Source organism: Erithacus rubecula (assembly GCF_903797595.1).
Source record: "Erithacus rubecula genome assembly, chromosome: 3".
NCBI lineage: Eukaryota > Metazoa > Chordata > Aves > Passeriformes > Muscicapidae > Erithacus > Erithacus rubecula.
The window spans coordinates 48,778,796-48,792,749 of NC_136689.1; the positions used below are offsets into that span (position 1 = coordinate 48,778,796).

Here is a 13,954-nt window from a genome sequence, read left to right on the forward strand (position 1 = left end):
CATGTTCCCTGACATCCTTGACATTGCCTCTGTGTCCAAGTACTATAATTTATCCATAAGAAAATGTGTAAATTGCAATCTGTCAGGTCAACAAAGTTTACAAGATGAGATTAAGCCAACACAAGGTCAAGCATAATAGCATGTGCCAAGGACAAACAGGACCTTTTTCTTTGAGCAGCAGGAGCTATTAAGAACAGTGCAAATATCCTGAGTAAATCCTACCATAGTATTTTGCTAGCTTGCACTAAAATGAAGTGGAAAGAAAAGTAACCAACAAAAATTACCGACCAAAGGCCATTAGATGCACATGATTCACAGCAGCAGCACATCCTCAAGAACTTTATGGCACACTTTTTAAAGACATGAGCCACTGAGAAATCCTTCAGAAAATGTGTTTGTATAGAAAGAGGAATACAGATCATAACCTTCAGGTACAAGCAAGTCTAATAATTTCAGAGAAGAAAGGGACTACTAATTTATGATAAAAAAATTCAGGTAGAAAATTGTATGTTGTAAGTGGGGAAGAGACATACTGTAATCTTACAAAGGCACAGCACAGTAGCAAGGAGGGAATGACAGGTTTTAAAGAATGATACTGCTTGCATTAATATTTGGGACCCTCAACTCTACAAGGAGCTCTGTCTCTCCTTAGAAGCAGCTGCCCTACTTCTCGGCCAAAGAAGAGATGAAAGGAAATGCTTCAAGGAGTTCCTTGACATTGCAAGGAAAAAAAGCCCTAAACAACAACACAAACAAATGAACCAACCAACCAACGAACTACCCACAAAAATACAAGCCTCAAAGGTATGACCCTGACATGTACTTCTGAGAAAGACATAATACCTGCCTCCTCCTATATAAAACCTGGCATATGGATGCATCCCCAAACTCAAAGACTAATCATTATCAAAATCATTATGGACCAAGTTTTTCCTCTAGCATTTTAATTTTATACAACTTCTAACAACAAAATTGCTGGGACAGGTTCTAATTTACACTTTACAACTGAAATCAGAGTGAGGACAAAATGCAAGGGAGGCATCAACATACACCTGAGCCTATAAATCTAAAGGTAATCTGATACTCAAGAAGCAAAAGACAGGAAAAAAACCTCTAAAGTTAGCCTCAATATATATTTTCAGGGACTGTCAGTCACAAAGCAGGGTGAGATTGCTGGGATCTGCAAATTGTTTTGGCTTCCAGCATTTTCTGCACAAGATGAATGCCACCATGACTAATGGGATTTTCTATTAAACACAGCCTATGGAAAGTAGATACTCCAGAAAACAAATCTGCACTTTACATAAATGCATTTATGTCTAAAATTAGATTTACTTTTTTTTTTGTATGAAGCTGACTACAATATACTCACTTATTAGGAATACAGCATAAGAAACACAACTGTACCTTATTTATATGTAGTTGAATGTTTTTGCTGACTACAGAGAAAGTGCTATCACATCAGTTAGGTCAAAACTCAACATATAAATAGCCTAAGACTTACAGAAAAGAAAAATAAAGCAGAATATTTTAAAAAAGCAAAAAAAAAAAAAAAAAGCGAAAAAAACGCAAAAAAAAAGCAAAAAAAACCCTCTGTAGCAGCATTTAAAAGTGGTGTCAAATCTCTGCTTTTGCATTCACTACCATGATTATAGCCCTACAGTTTCCTATCAATCACTTAACCCTCATTTTTGCTTTTCTTTACAGAGGAAGGCAGAGGGGTTTCTTGTCTGAACTGCTCTCCTGAGTTAATGTGACACGAATGCCACCTTACCTGAGTCTAAGTGCCAGGGGTCGGTGGCGGCCGACATTGGTGGGATGGTGAGTGGAGATGCTCCGCAGTTGGATTCCACCAGTTCTCCTTGGATGTGGACGTGAGAGGAAGTGTTGGTAGGTCTCAGAGCTGCTTTGAGTGGAGCAATCTGGTTGAACTGGACTCTCGATAGGCAGCCAGTGAATCCTGGGGTGTTGTATTTATATATATCTTGGTCAATCTTCCCAATTTCTATGGGAAAATGAAGAGGGGAAAAAATTAATCAAAACAATTAATTGCTTTGGAAAGCACAGTTGGTCTGAACACATTGATTCCCAAAGCTCAGTTTCCAAGTCTCTCTCTGAAGGAGACTGAGATTTTGTCAGACCCTGACAGGTTTTTTTGCATTTCATTACAGATTAAAGCTGGAAACCTTCAGGCCTTAATATGACTCGGTTTCACTGCTATGCTATCATTAAAATGAAAAGCATGAAGGAGTCAGTGAAGGAGTCATCAAAGAACAAAAGGCCAGGAAAAAGTATCCTTACTGAGAAGAATATTGGAAAAGAAAGCAGAAGGCAGAAGAACAGTCTTGGCCAGGATCTCTCCTCCAAGCTGAAGCCACTGCTGCAAGAGATTTCCCTTTCTTAGCTCTGGCCAATTGCCCTCTCAGTTTTCCTGAGGGGGCTGGGACCATTTGTGGTCACTTCTGTCCCTCTCCTGTCTCCTCATCAGGAGACCAAGTCTGCCTTCATCAGGAGACCAAAGATGAAGGGTCCTCCTGGGTCCCTTCTCCTGGGAGCTAAGCATTCCTTCACCAGGGAGTCAAGCTTCCCTTCACCATCAGGACATGTCCCTGTGGCCTGAGGTGGAAAACCATCCATCTCCACTCTCTGTCCTTTATTCCATGCAGTGCTGAGATGGCAGGATCTCATCCAGTCCTGCTGAAGGCTGAGGAAGCTGACACCCTGCTGCCAGTCACTTTGCTGCTATGGACTGACAGATAAGCTGGCAGCTGGCATCCATGAGCTGAGCACAGCGCTCTGCTACCACTCTAAAACAGCTGTTGTCTCTCAAAGTTGCCCCCCAGGTAGCTTTCTCCATTCTAAAACATCAGCTCAGATGACCCCAAAATAATGTAGAATGCCATAATGCCATTACTACTCAGGAAACTGGCATCTGCTCCCAGCTGTTTGAATTCTGCCAGGACCTGTTGGAACAGCCTGAGTCACAACCAAATCAAAATTGTCCCTCTCTGTCAGCTGTCTGTATTACAGGGATATTAACATTTCAAAGCCTCACTGCAGTGTCTAATACAATATTTACATGACAGTGGGGAATTTGGCTTCCTTTCTTCTGTGGTAGTGCAGAGTGTATGAAAAAGACAAATGGAAGCATCATGTTTGTGCTGTTTCAGGGGCTATTGCTCCAGAGGCACTGGGACACTTCCAACAACCTTGCCCTGGATCATTAGGTTAATGCCTGGCTCTTGAAGTCAGTGGAAAAAGTTGTACTGAGCTGAGCAAAGAAGTAGAGGGACAGAGAAAAGAGGGAGCAGCACCATGTTATTCGAAGCACCATGTTATTCAAAGGCAACCTTTCCAGATAGGAACAAAGATAACCATTGGAAAATTGTTTTTTGTAGAAAAAAAATGCCTGTAAACTACAAGATTATGTCATAAAAAAGAAAGGAAAGAAAGCAGAGGTGGGAAAGAGGAGGTATCCTTTTAATAAATACCTATTTTATTCCTTTTACCCTGTCTAGTCTATGTTCCAGGTCAGCCTTTCCAGCCATCAGTGGGAAAGGGCTTTATTTTAAGAGTTTCCAAACTAGTTAAACCGGGAACCAAAGTATACATCTGGGTTTGAATTTTGCTACCAAAAAAAAAAAAGAAAACAAAAGAAAAAACCCAACTAAAATTATTAGGAAAATGCATTGCCAACCTTTTGGAAATGTCTGTGTTCAGCTCTAACCAAATGAGGAACAATTATATGAGGTTTGGGCTGTTTAGTGTCCCTAAAAACTAGGGCGATATATATGTCAGTGCTACATTCCTAAGTGTACTGAGGGCTTGGCATCAGGGATACATACATGGAATTTCAAGGCTACAAACTAGACAAACCATTTTATTTTTGGGGTTTACACTTTAAGCATGTAGTGTGAGGAAACTGCTGGAATTGGGTCAAATCTAGAGCATGACTAAAACAACTTCATGGTTTTCACACAGAACTAAGATACCTTTTCTGTCTTTATAATCATGTTAGAATGATAAACATGCAACATTTAAGTCCCTCTCATACCTAGCATAAGGGCACACAACAAAGATGGATAATCTGAAAATTACTTGCATTAGATCATTATACAATCCACTACACTACAGTCCCTGCATTTCCCCTTCTCTTTCTCACCTGAGAATGTCATTACTTTGTTAATGCTTATCCAGTCTGTATTAATGCCACAGCCATGTTTCACCATCTGGCAGAGAGAAGTGACTGCCATCTCTGACAAAGTGGATACATTCTTAGGACTCAGATAAGGACTAGCTTAAATGCTTACAATAATTGTATTAGTCACATCCAGCTCTCCTTCAAAAATAGTTTTTTGAAAAAAAATAGCATTAGCAATATCACCTTCAAAAATTTGCTAGTAAGAAAAAATTTCACATATGCACACATATTTTCCATAGTTAGTAGAAAAGCTGTACAAAAGCCAGTTCATACATTTAAATGCTACTTGTAGACTATGTCACTCAGACAAGGTTCCTTTCTGACCACAATATTCACTCTCCCTTATTTCAATAAAATATTCATGGCATATTCAGTGAAGAGCTACATTTTAAAATAGTCCTTATAATCTAAGAAACAATTACAAGACTCTTCAAACCCTGTAACCACTGTTGCTAACAGTTTAGTGATTTCACTCACATTTTAGCTATTCTGTGGAACTTCATGCAGAAGCTAATAGCCTCCCACTCAGAATCCTGACTGATCAGAACAAGGATCCATGAATATGACTGTGCTAATTTAGGAACTTCAATGCCATGCTTCTCTAACTTCCAAAATAAGTAATGGATACTAGATACTGAAAGAATTAAAAAAAACCCGACGCAACAAAAACCCCAACCTAAGAAGGCACCTTTCTAAAGACCCACATTTTTTGTTCAAAACATTCCACAAGTGATGGCTGTGAAAATGCAAATTTCCTGCCAGCTAGCATCTCATCAGTGCTAAAACAATATAGAGCAGCTTCCATGACTGTGAGCATGTTCCTGCCCCTGCATGTCCCTGGGGCTCAGCACACCAATACCCTCTGATATTAGGCCATTACACTTTGTTTCCCTGGGCATTTGAGCCTAATAAACCAATTCCTGGGGAGTCCAATGATTGCAAAATGAAATATGTCTATGTTCTCGTGACTAAAATTCAATTTTCTCCCTGTAACAAAGATGAGACAGAATCAAAAAATGATTACAATTACATTACTTTAAAAAAAAAAAGAAATGTTCAATGCAACTACTTTGCATTATTCCATTTTTCAGTGCATAAACTGGTGCAAAGTCATATAAATATTACAGCATACAGATTATCATTACCCAATAGCAACATTTATATTATTGCTTTCAGATCTGATGCAACAATCTCCTGCTGGCAACTTACCCTCAGGTATTTCTGTAATGAAACACTGCAAAAATGTCACTTATAGGCCTTTTTTTTAAACTTCAACTAGTTTTAACCATTTTCTGCCTTGACCACACAACCTTCTGACTTGAGAAGGTCACAATTACACAGGACCAGTCAGGAGAACCCATTCTAGCACAGATGCATTGCAGTGTACAAATCCTTAACACTGAGCATTCACAATAACTATGCAACTGTTTTTTAATCATTTAAAAAATCTATATAACTGGCACACAGTATGGCAAGAACCTCACAGACTTTGCCCCATTTCTTGTGTGTTATCATTCACTGAAGATATCTTTAACATCAATTACTTGTGTTTTGCTAATTTTTTAACAGTAAAAAGATACAGGAATTTAATCCTTATTTACTCTTTTTGATTTCAGCACTTATTTCTCGTGGTTGTGGCATCAATAACTATGAAAATAATACTATTTCTCTCTTCTGAAATTGATTATTTTATGAATCTAGAAGAAAATAAGCAAAAATAAATTATATTGAGGAAAAAGATGTGGCTGGACCAGTGCATAAGTGACAAATGTATAAATAGCACACAGCAGTACTAGTCAGTGTAATTAGGTTATGTGTTTTTTAAACCTTTTTGCCCTTACACTACCTGTAGGTGCGAAGTTGTGGGTCCTGCCCAGCCACTATTGTAAGAGAAACCAATACACAATTTGATTCAAATTATTACCCAAACTGACCTAGTCAGCATGCATCTGATGAGCTACTTGTAGAAGTAGACACATTGCCAAATACACATTTTATCTACTTTCTCTCCCTTTTCTATTTTCCATACTTACCATTAAAAGATTTATAGAGTAGCTCAAAGGGCCACAGAGCTTCTAATAGCACAAGAAGTTACTGCACTGCTGGAGAGGTCTGGCTCCACTTAGTTCTACCATCTATTTTTTTATACATTCTTGTAGCATCACTTAGAAAGACAAGAAGAAAATGACAGAGTGATGTAGAAGGAAACAAAGATGATATGTTTAGTCCCACAGCTCTGAGCAGGTTTTGCAGAGATGGAGAACAACTTTCTTTTTATGTAAAGTTCCCTGTGTGAGGATCCTAGAATGTTTCACACATACACAAGGCTCTGCAACACAAAGCTGTTCAGTCCAGCACAGTAATGTGCCAAACCAGTATTGCCTTGCTACATGTGGAAAGATGGCCTTGGACTGTGGCCTTGGAAAGTGGCAGAGGACAGAGAACTAGCCACAAGGGAAGTAACCCTACAAAATATGTTTTTATTACACATATGTGGTGAGCATCTTTGCTCAATATCTTCTTGCTGTGTAGCTGATCTCTGCATTTTTTTTCTTGATGGACTCTCAAATGCATATCAATAAAGAAAGTTATAATAAATTCTGAACCTTGAACAGTGTTCCTGTCATACAGAGATCAAGACATATATATTTATAGTAAATCATGCTCCATTAGGAAGGAAATGTAAGAACTTGAAGTACAGTTTGTGGGCATGTACTACAATGTATGTAATAAATATCCTCTTATGAATTCCCTTGGAGTTTTCCAATGGAGCCCTTCAAAGTAGAAACAGGGCATAACCAAGGGTACCTATTCTGGCTCAGCAAGGTTCTCAGTAAATGCTACAGCCATCTAGCTCTTCCTTCTTTGCTGGTAGCTCTGCCCAAAGTATCACAGGGGATTGTAGGAAGAAATAAAGCTCTGTATGCTGGTGTGACTTTGGTCTTGACAGAAGATACCTTTTAAACAAAAGAAAGTCTCAGCAGCACAACCAAAGCCCCCTTCAATTCAATTTGCTAAGAAGATTATTTCTTACACAATTTACACAACACATAAATTGGGTTTTGAAAATGGTGAAAAAACCTAGCTGTTTGGATTTAGGACAATGACTCATTTATATGTGCCCATTTACACACAGAAATACAAGAGTTTAATGATTTTGGAAAGCAAGGAGCCACATCAGCAGTGGCAGAAGTTCAGATCTGCCATATGGTGGTACTTCTGGCTGAACTACCAGGCTGCTCTGCTATTTCACTTAAGATCAAGAATCCACTCAGTGGGTAGACAAAAGATAATCCATTACCAATATCTACAGCCCTTCCACTAGAGGTACTAAATTGAGCCTAAACTGTATAATGTTTTAATAGACTGCATAAGTGAATTCACCAATTCAATTAAATGAACCACTAATTGCTTTTGGGTCAACCTTAGCAATACATTTTCTCCTAGAAATAAAGTACTATGTGCCTCCTTGTCCCCCTTTTCCCCTGTACTCAGACAGGTACCTTGTTATGTCACCCACTGCTCAAAGAGCAGCTCAATAAGCTTCTCAAGCATCTCTCTGTTATAGCATCAGGCTCCACATAATAAAAAGCAGTTTAAACTCTGCTGAAAGGGAGCTATTGATTTCAAGATTCACAGTCCACAGAGATTACTAAATCAGTTTCACTTATTTGACACCTAGATGAGCCATTCAGTTCAACATCAACCCATAGCACATGCCAATACTTAAGAACTGGTATGGTGCGAAAAACCCAAGAAAATAAATTAATTAGTTTGGATCCCAGTCATCAGGAGAACCTATCTGGGGTAGCATATACCTGCTAGACCAAAGCCACAGGGCTAGAAAGTCCATGTCAGGAGCAGTTACTACACATCCAAAAGAGGGGTAACACCAGGGAATGGGAAAATGACATTCTGACGCACTGCCTGGGTCTTTTGGTGAATATTGTTCAGTGTGAAGAGGGATCAATTTGCTATCTGGCTGTTTATACCTCCTCTGTTCTAAGGGCAGCAATTTTTAGTTAAAAAAAACCCAAAAACATGTTAATATCACTTAACTGTGTAGATAATGCATGATTTTAGAGATACTAAATACTCCAAGTACAAAGCAAATAAGCTAAATTCTCAGAACTACATTTAATGAGCTGTACTTAATGTAAAATCTCAAGGTATGTATGAGGACTGAACTGAGCTACTGTAAAGACTTTTCATGACCCTCAAACTTCCCTCTGAAGTAAATTTCAGTAAGTGGTATAAACGAAATACAAACTATATAAACTATAAACTAAATATAAACTATAAACTAAATATAAGACAGTGGGGACTCTACTTTGTCCATTACTCAAAACTGAGCTAGTGCATGCTGCTTTCTGGATGGCACCAGTGGAACAAGATGCTCATTTATGGAGAACATGCTCAAGGGATGCTGGGGGCACAAAAGAATGAGCAGCCCATGAAAATGGGCATCTGAGCTTCACAAGACCCCAGTGCAAATGGCTACCAAGTGCTCCTTATGCAAAAATTAAAATGCTGAGCAGCAGAAGCACTTTTTTTAGTTCACAGGTTCTGCCTCCCCACCTGCCCCCTTCCCATCAAATTAATACAGTAAAGCTGTAGGTGGCCTCCAGTGTGTTGGGAAAGCCATCCTGTCACTCCCTCTTCTGGCTTGTGTCATGAGAGACTCATCTGTCCCTTTCATCCTGAAACCCTTGAGTCAGATCCCTCCAGATATGCCTACAACTGATTTCTTTCCAGAGCCTTAAGGTGCTGCTCACAGTATGGCCCTATCCTGTGACATGATCATTCTGTGACTATTTTATATTTTTCTTTGTAAATTTATGTTACTTGTTGTAACTCTTCTGATTTCCTTTCTTAAGATGATACAGCTTGCATGGAATATTTCTATTTAGATGGTTTATATCTAGACTGGCAGCCTCACTGACCATGCACTGAAACACAGAGAAGATGCTATTTACAGTCTATGAAGCACTGTGCCAGAAACTGAAGGATTTAACATTAATCCAGCAGTGCAAACCAACAGAGTTGCACAGCATAGGCATGGTGCTTTCCTGTGCTGTCTGACACTCAAGAAATGGCTTTTTCCCCTATGGTACAAGCAAGAGGAAAATTACTTATGACGACTGTAACAGCTCAGTGCACATTTTAGTTGCACCAGCAGCTTTATTGGAATTGCCCAAAGGAAGGCCATTCCTTTATGAAACATTTCTGATACTTTCTGCACAAGCTAAAAATGATAGAACTGGGTGAAAAATACATAGGATTAGAGAATCTGAGCTGGCCTGGAAGCTGTGCTGCAGCCTTGGAACACTTCCAAACCCCAGTCCCTAGCAGAGGAGTTACTGCTTTCAGGTCATGCTGTAATAGAGACAGTAAATCACTGACATGAAATACACTCCTATCAGAGTCCCATTATTGCAGGAATAATAAAGACTAGTGCTGGACTGCAGCTCCTCTGTCAAAAAAGGCATTGTGAAGAATGCTATGAAATGGAGATGCTATTTGACAGCAGCCTGTTTTCACTTTGCCATAAACTGAGAACAATCTGGATTTTTTCCCCCCTGCTCTTTTGTACTGATGATATAATTACTGAATGTTTCAAGATTTTATACTGGATGTATGATTTCCTGAAATCTTCAATTTTAAAATGCCCTGTGTTAGCCAACAACAGTTATCATTAAGAAATTCACACTGCTTTTTAACAAAAAGTGAATTAACTGATGCGGCAAGGTTCTTAGTAATTGCATTAGAAACACCACAAAAGTAAAGTCAAGAGTAAAACTGAACATCCTTTTTCCAAGGAAACAAGTAACTTTTCCACATTTTGCTACTGACTTGTTGTATGACTTTGATTGAGCCAGTTCAGATATTCATGCCAAACTCTGTCTCTCCCTCTTACTAGAACACAGAAATTCTCCTGACTCTGCTGTTGAGATCTTTCTCAAGGTGTTTTGAGACCTAAGTAAAAAAGGTATGGACATGGCTTTAAAATATGAAAATAAATATGAAATAGTTTTCTTTTAAACACACTTTGAACTTCCCAAGACTTTGGAAAGGTGACTAATGGAGACACAAGATTGCATGGCACATTTACATAGATAGAAAACAATGTTCTCCCAAGGGTAATAAAACAATGCAAAATCAGAGCAAAAGAGAAGAAATACTATCTGCTTTGTTGCCAATGAACTATACCCATCATGCAGATATCAGATGAAAGTCCTGAATCTGGCAGATATTTTCAAATGTTCCCACTCAAGAGTGGCTGCTGTGAAGTGTTCAGCTGGGGCCAGAATCTCATTGGGAGCAAACAATCAACTCCATGCTCATGGGACCAAAATTCCCACTGGTTTTGTGGAAGGAGTTACCGCTCTGTACATTACCCTTTATATCCAACTGTGAGATCTAATACAGTAATTTCATAAATTTCTGTTCTATTCTCCTCTAGGGCACTAATCATTCTCCTTGGGCATCAGAGACAAAAGCTCAATCTGTTGTTTAAAGGAGTCCCAAATGAAGTGAGAGTTAAGAAGAATGGCTATTCACCCAGATGATGACCTGAGCTGACAGAACACTAATATTTTTCACTCAGGCTGCACCAGACTTTGGCTGAAAACCCTCCTGAGAGCTGATGGAAGTCTTTTGATGGAGAAGCAAAGTGCTCAGCACACATGGGTGTAACCCACCAAGCAGCAGAAATCAGCAGTTCTCAAGGCAAAACTGCATAGGAAGTATGACAGTTTGCTTCAAGAACCATTTTCTTTTTCTATCCCATCCTCTATCCTTTAGACATGAAGCAAGAGCAATCAGATCATGGGTTGAGGGCAGCAGCAGAACCACCACCAGGTGTTTCATCTACAACAAAGAATTAAAATGTTTCACCTGCTTTTTTCTGTAGGCAGGCTCTAGACAGAGTGAGAGGAAGTGGATGATGGGGGAGGAGAAAAAAAATTATGCAGACAAAGTTTCTCTAAAAAATACAAACAACAAATTTAAATGACTGACAAAGTAACTAAATAATTTTGTCATCATAGATAGCACTATGAAAAAAGGGTTGTTATTACAGACAGAACATCATCAAAATTAGCTGCTATACTGTATTTCAGCAGGATTTACAAGCCCATTCTAATTTATGCTCATGATAAATAACCTTGACAGCATCCTTCATAACACTTAGAGAAGGATATAAAACACTTTCTGCATTACTATGCAAAAAGAAATATACAGTTTTATTCATATCATTTGTCTAAATGTGCTCGTATGTCTTAGGGAAGCTGGCTGCAACACAACACACAAAATTCTTTTCAGGCCAGAAAGTAAATAAATAATCAAATAGGTCTTGGCAGCATGTAGTCAAATGTAATGGGTCTTGGCCAAAGTCCAGTGCATTTAGTTATATTGTGCTTTTAAAATTAGGTCTTATTAAACTGTCTTATTAAAATCAGGTAGTTTCAGTGTGCCACTACTTTGCATTTTAATGGGTATTCTCCTATGACTACCTGCAAATGATCTCATAATATACTTTTCATTCTATATTCTACTAGCCTCAAATATCCTAGTAAAACTGCAGTGTCATCAGAGTGGCTAGGCAGAAATTCCCTCTCTACCTCACTCCCCCCTTGTTTATCTTAGTCTTACTTGAAGACAGTAAAAATGCTAGAATAAGAAAATCTGATCCATGGTATGCAACTAAAACTAGAAAATAACTTTTTAGTAAGACGTTATTTTTATTTGTATAACATATATGCCTCATATTAACCTTATATATTCATAAAAGTTGTTGGTTTTTTTTTAAATAATTATAAAGGTAAAGCATCTATAATCTGTTAAGAAACCACTTCTAAGGATCTTAGTATTACAAAGATAAAGCTCCTTCAACAGTTTCACATAATTTTTCTTACTTAAATTTAAAGAAATCCTTTGCTATTGAACCTATGATGTTGCATCTCAATACAACATAGTCTATAAACAGAAGGTTTTTCTGGAACTGACATTTTTTAGAAGATATACACACTGCCACATTATGAATAAGTAAAGATGTTTTGAAGTAGTGGCAATTTTAATTGTTACCAAAAAGCCTGAAAGTAGCAAGCAAATGAAAGCAGAATGACAGCAAGAATAAGGATGCTATAACTTAGTAGGTATTTTTTTTCTCCAACATTTTCCTTCTGTTTGCTTTACCTCTTCATTTGCTATTTAATTTTTCTCAGATGAAAACATCCACTATTTTTGTATAGACAACATCAACCTGGCTGTAGTACTGAAAACCATTTTAACAATTTAAAAAATACTGGAGGAAAAAATAATACAGGACAGTGAAGGGAAAAATAATAAATTAAATTTCTTAGAAGTAATTTATTTTATGGTTGGGTTTTTTCCCAATATTGCATGTTTCAATTGAAGCTGAACAAGTTATATTTGAACAATCTCTATTATATGTTTCTTGTCTTTGTTACAAGTACAAAATGCACTCTGCTGGAACATGCTTATGTGTAATAAATTCATCTCTGCAAAGTATTACTATTTGATGCACAAATTATCATAAAAATTTAACAGCCACATTAGATAGATCAATGACTTATATAGTTCATTGTTCTCTCTCAGAAATGAAAAGTGGCTGATAGTAGCTGATTCACAAGAAGTGTAACAGCATGGGGCATGTAAAACGAGCCCTCTCAGAACACCTTTTCAGCTTCCCATACACATGGGCTTTAAACCTTTCTCATAGGAAGGTTACATCTTGCCTTTTGCATTTAGCTACCAGCAGAACTGCCTCTCATTAATGTGCCCCATCTTTTCAGAAACCATTAATGCTGCTGACCTGCTCAGCTTCCCACAAGTGAGTGCCAGTGCTGAGCTACTCACTCTGGGACAAACGATCCTGCAGGTCATTTTAAGGCTGAAGCCTGGCAAAGGTAATTGAGGGTCTCAATTTCTTGTGTTGAGGAAACCACTGCACACCTCCACCACTATAGGACTGTCCTGTACCAAAACTGGAGTGGACCAACTATATCAACTAAAAAGACAGCTCTCAACCTTTGGTTTAAAAGAAATCTTAATGAACTTCAGCTAAGAGCATCTAAGCACAGCATAAGACCCTCCCCACCTTTTGGCAGTGGAAAATATGATTTCATAAAGAATGAAATGTAAAAGAATTACACTACAATCTGAAAACCAAAAGTGCTCCCTCATTCAATAAATACACTGGAGATGATAGAAATAGGTGCAGTCTGATGCCATCCAACAAATTTGACTCCATGAGAAACAGTAAGGAATAAGTATAGTTAAACTGGTCCACTTTTGCTTTTCAAATCACATCCAGAATACTACATGCCAGGCATGCTCAGTGCACATAGCTTTTTTAATTTCTATGATCTGCTCATCCAGAATCTTATTTCACAGGTAATGATAACAGACATTTTGACAAAGAGACAGAGCTGTGTGTATGGAGTGATGATGCATGAACCTGAGGAGACAACATGCAAGGACTAACTCACTGACTATCTTTGCATCTCATCAGATGGTGAAAACTGAGCTGGGCTAAATGGAACTGTGCACTATCAATATGCTTTATCATTATTATTACATTGCATCCAAGCAGGGAATGATGAAGTAGTATCTGAGGACACGATGCCATTTGCAGTATAATGGCTTTGTTAACAGCTGTAGCATGTGCTCCCACCCAAATACGAAAGCAGAGCTCTGGGTTCTTCATATCCTAAATGTAATTGATTTCTT

General features: G+C 38.2%; 1 protein-coding gene across 1 annotated transcript in view; it reads right to left on the reverse strand.

The window, feature by feature from the left end:
- Nucleotides 1-13,954, reverse strand: part of CNTNAP2 (contactin associated protein 2) — a 1,078,336-nt gene that overhangs the window by 23,360 nt on the left and 1,041,022 nt on the right. The window contains exon 23 of the mRNA XM_079302400.1: nucleotides 1,775-2,005. Coding sequence (XP_079158526.1) covers nucleotides 1,775-2,005 — 231 coding nt within the window. The remainder of the gene's footprint in view (nucleotides 1-1,774; nucleotides 2,006-13,954) is intronic.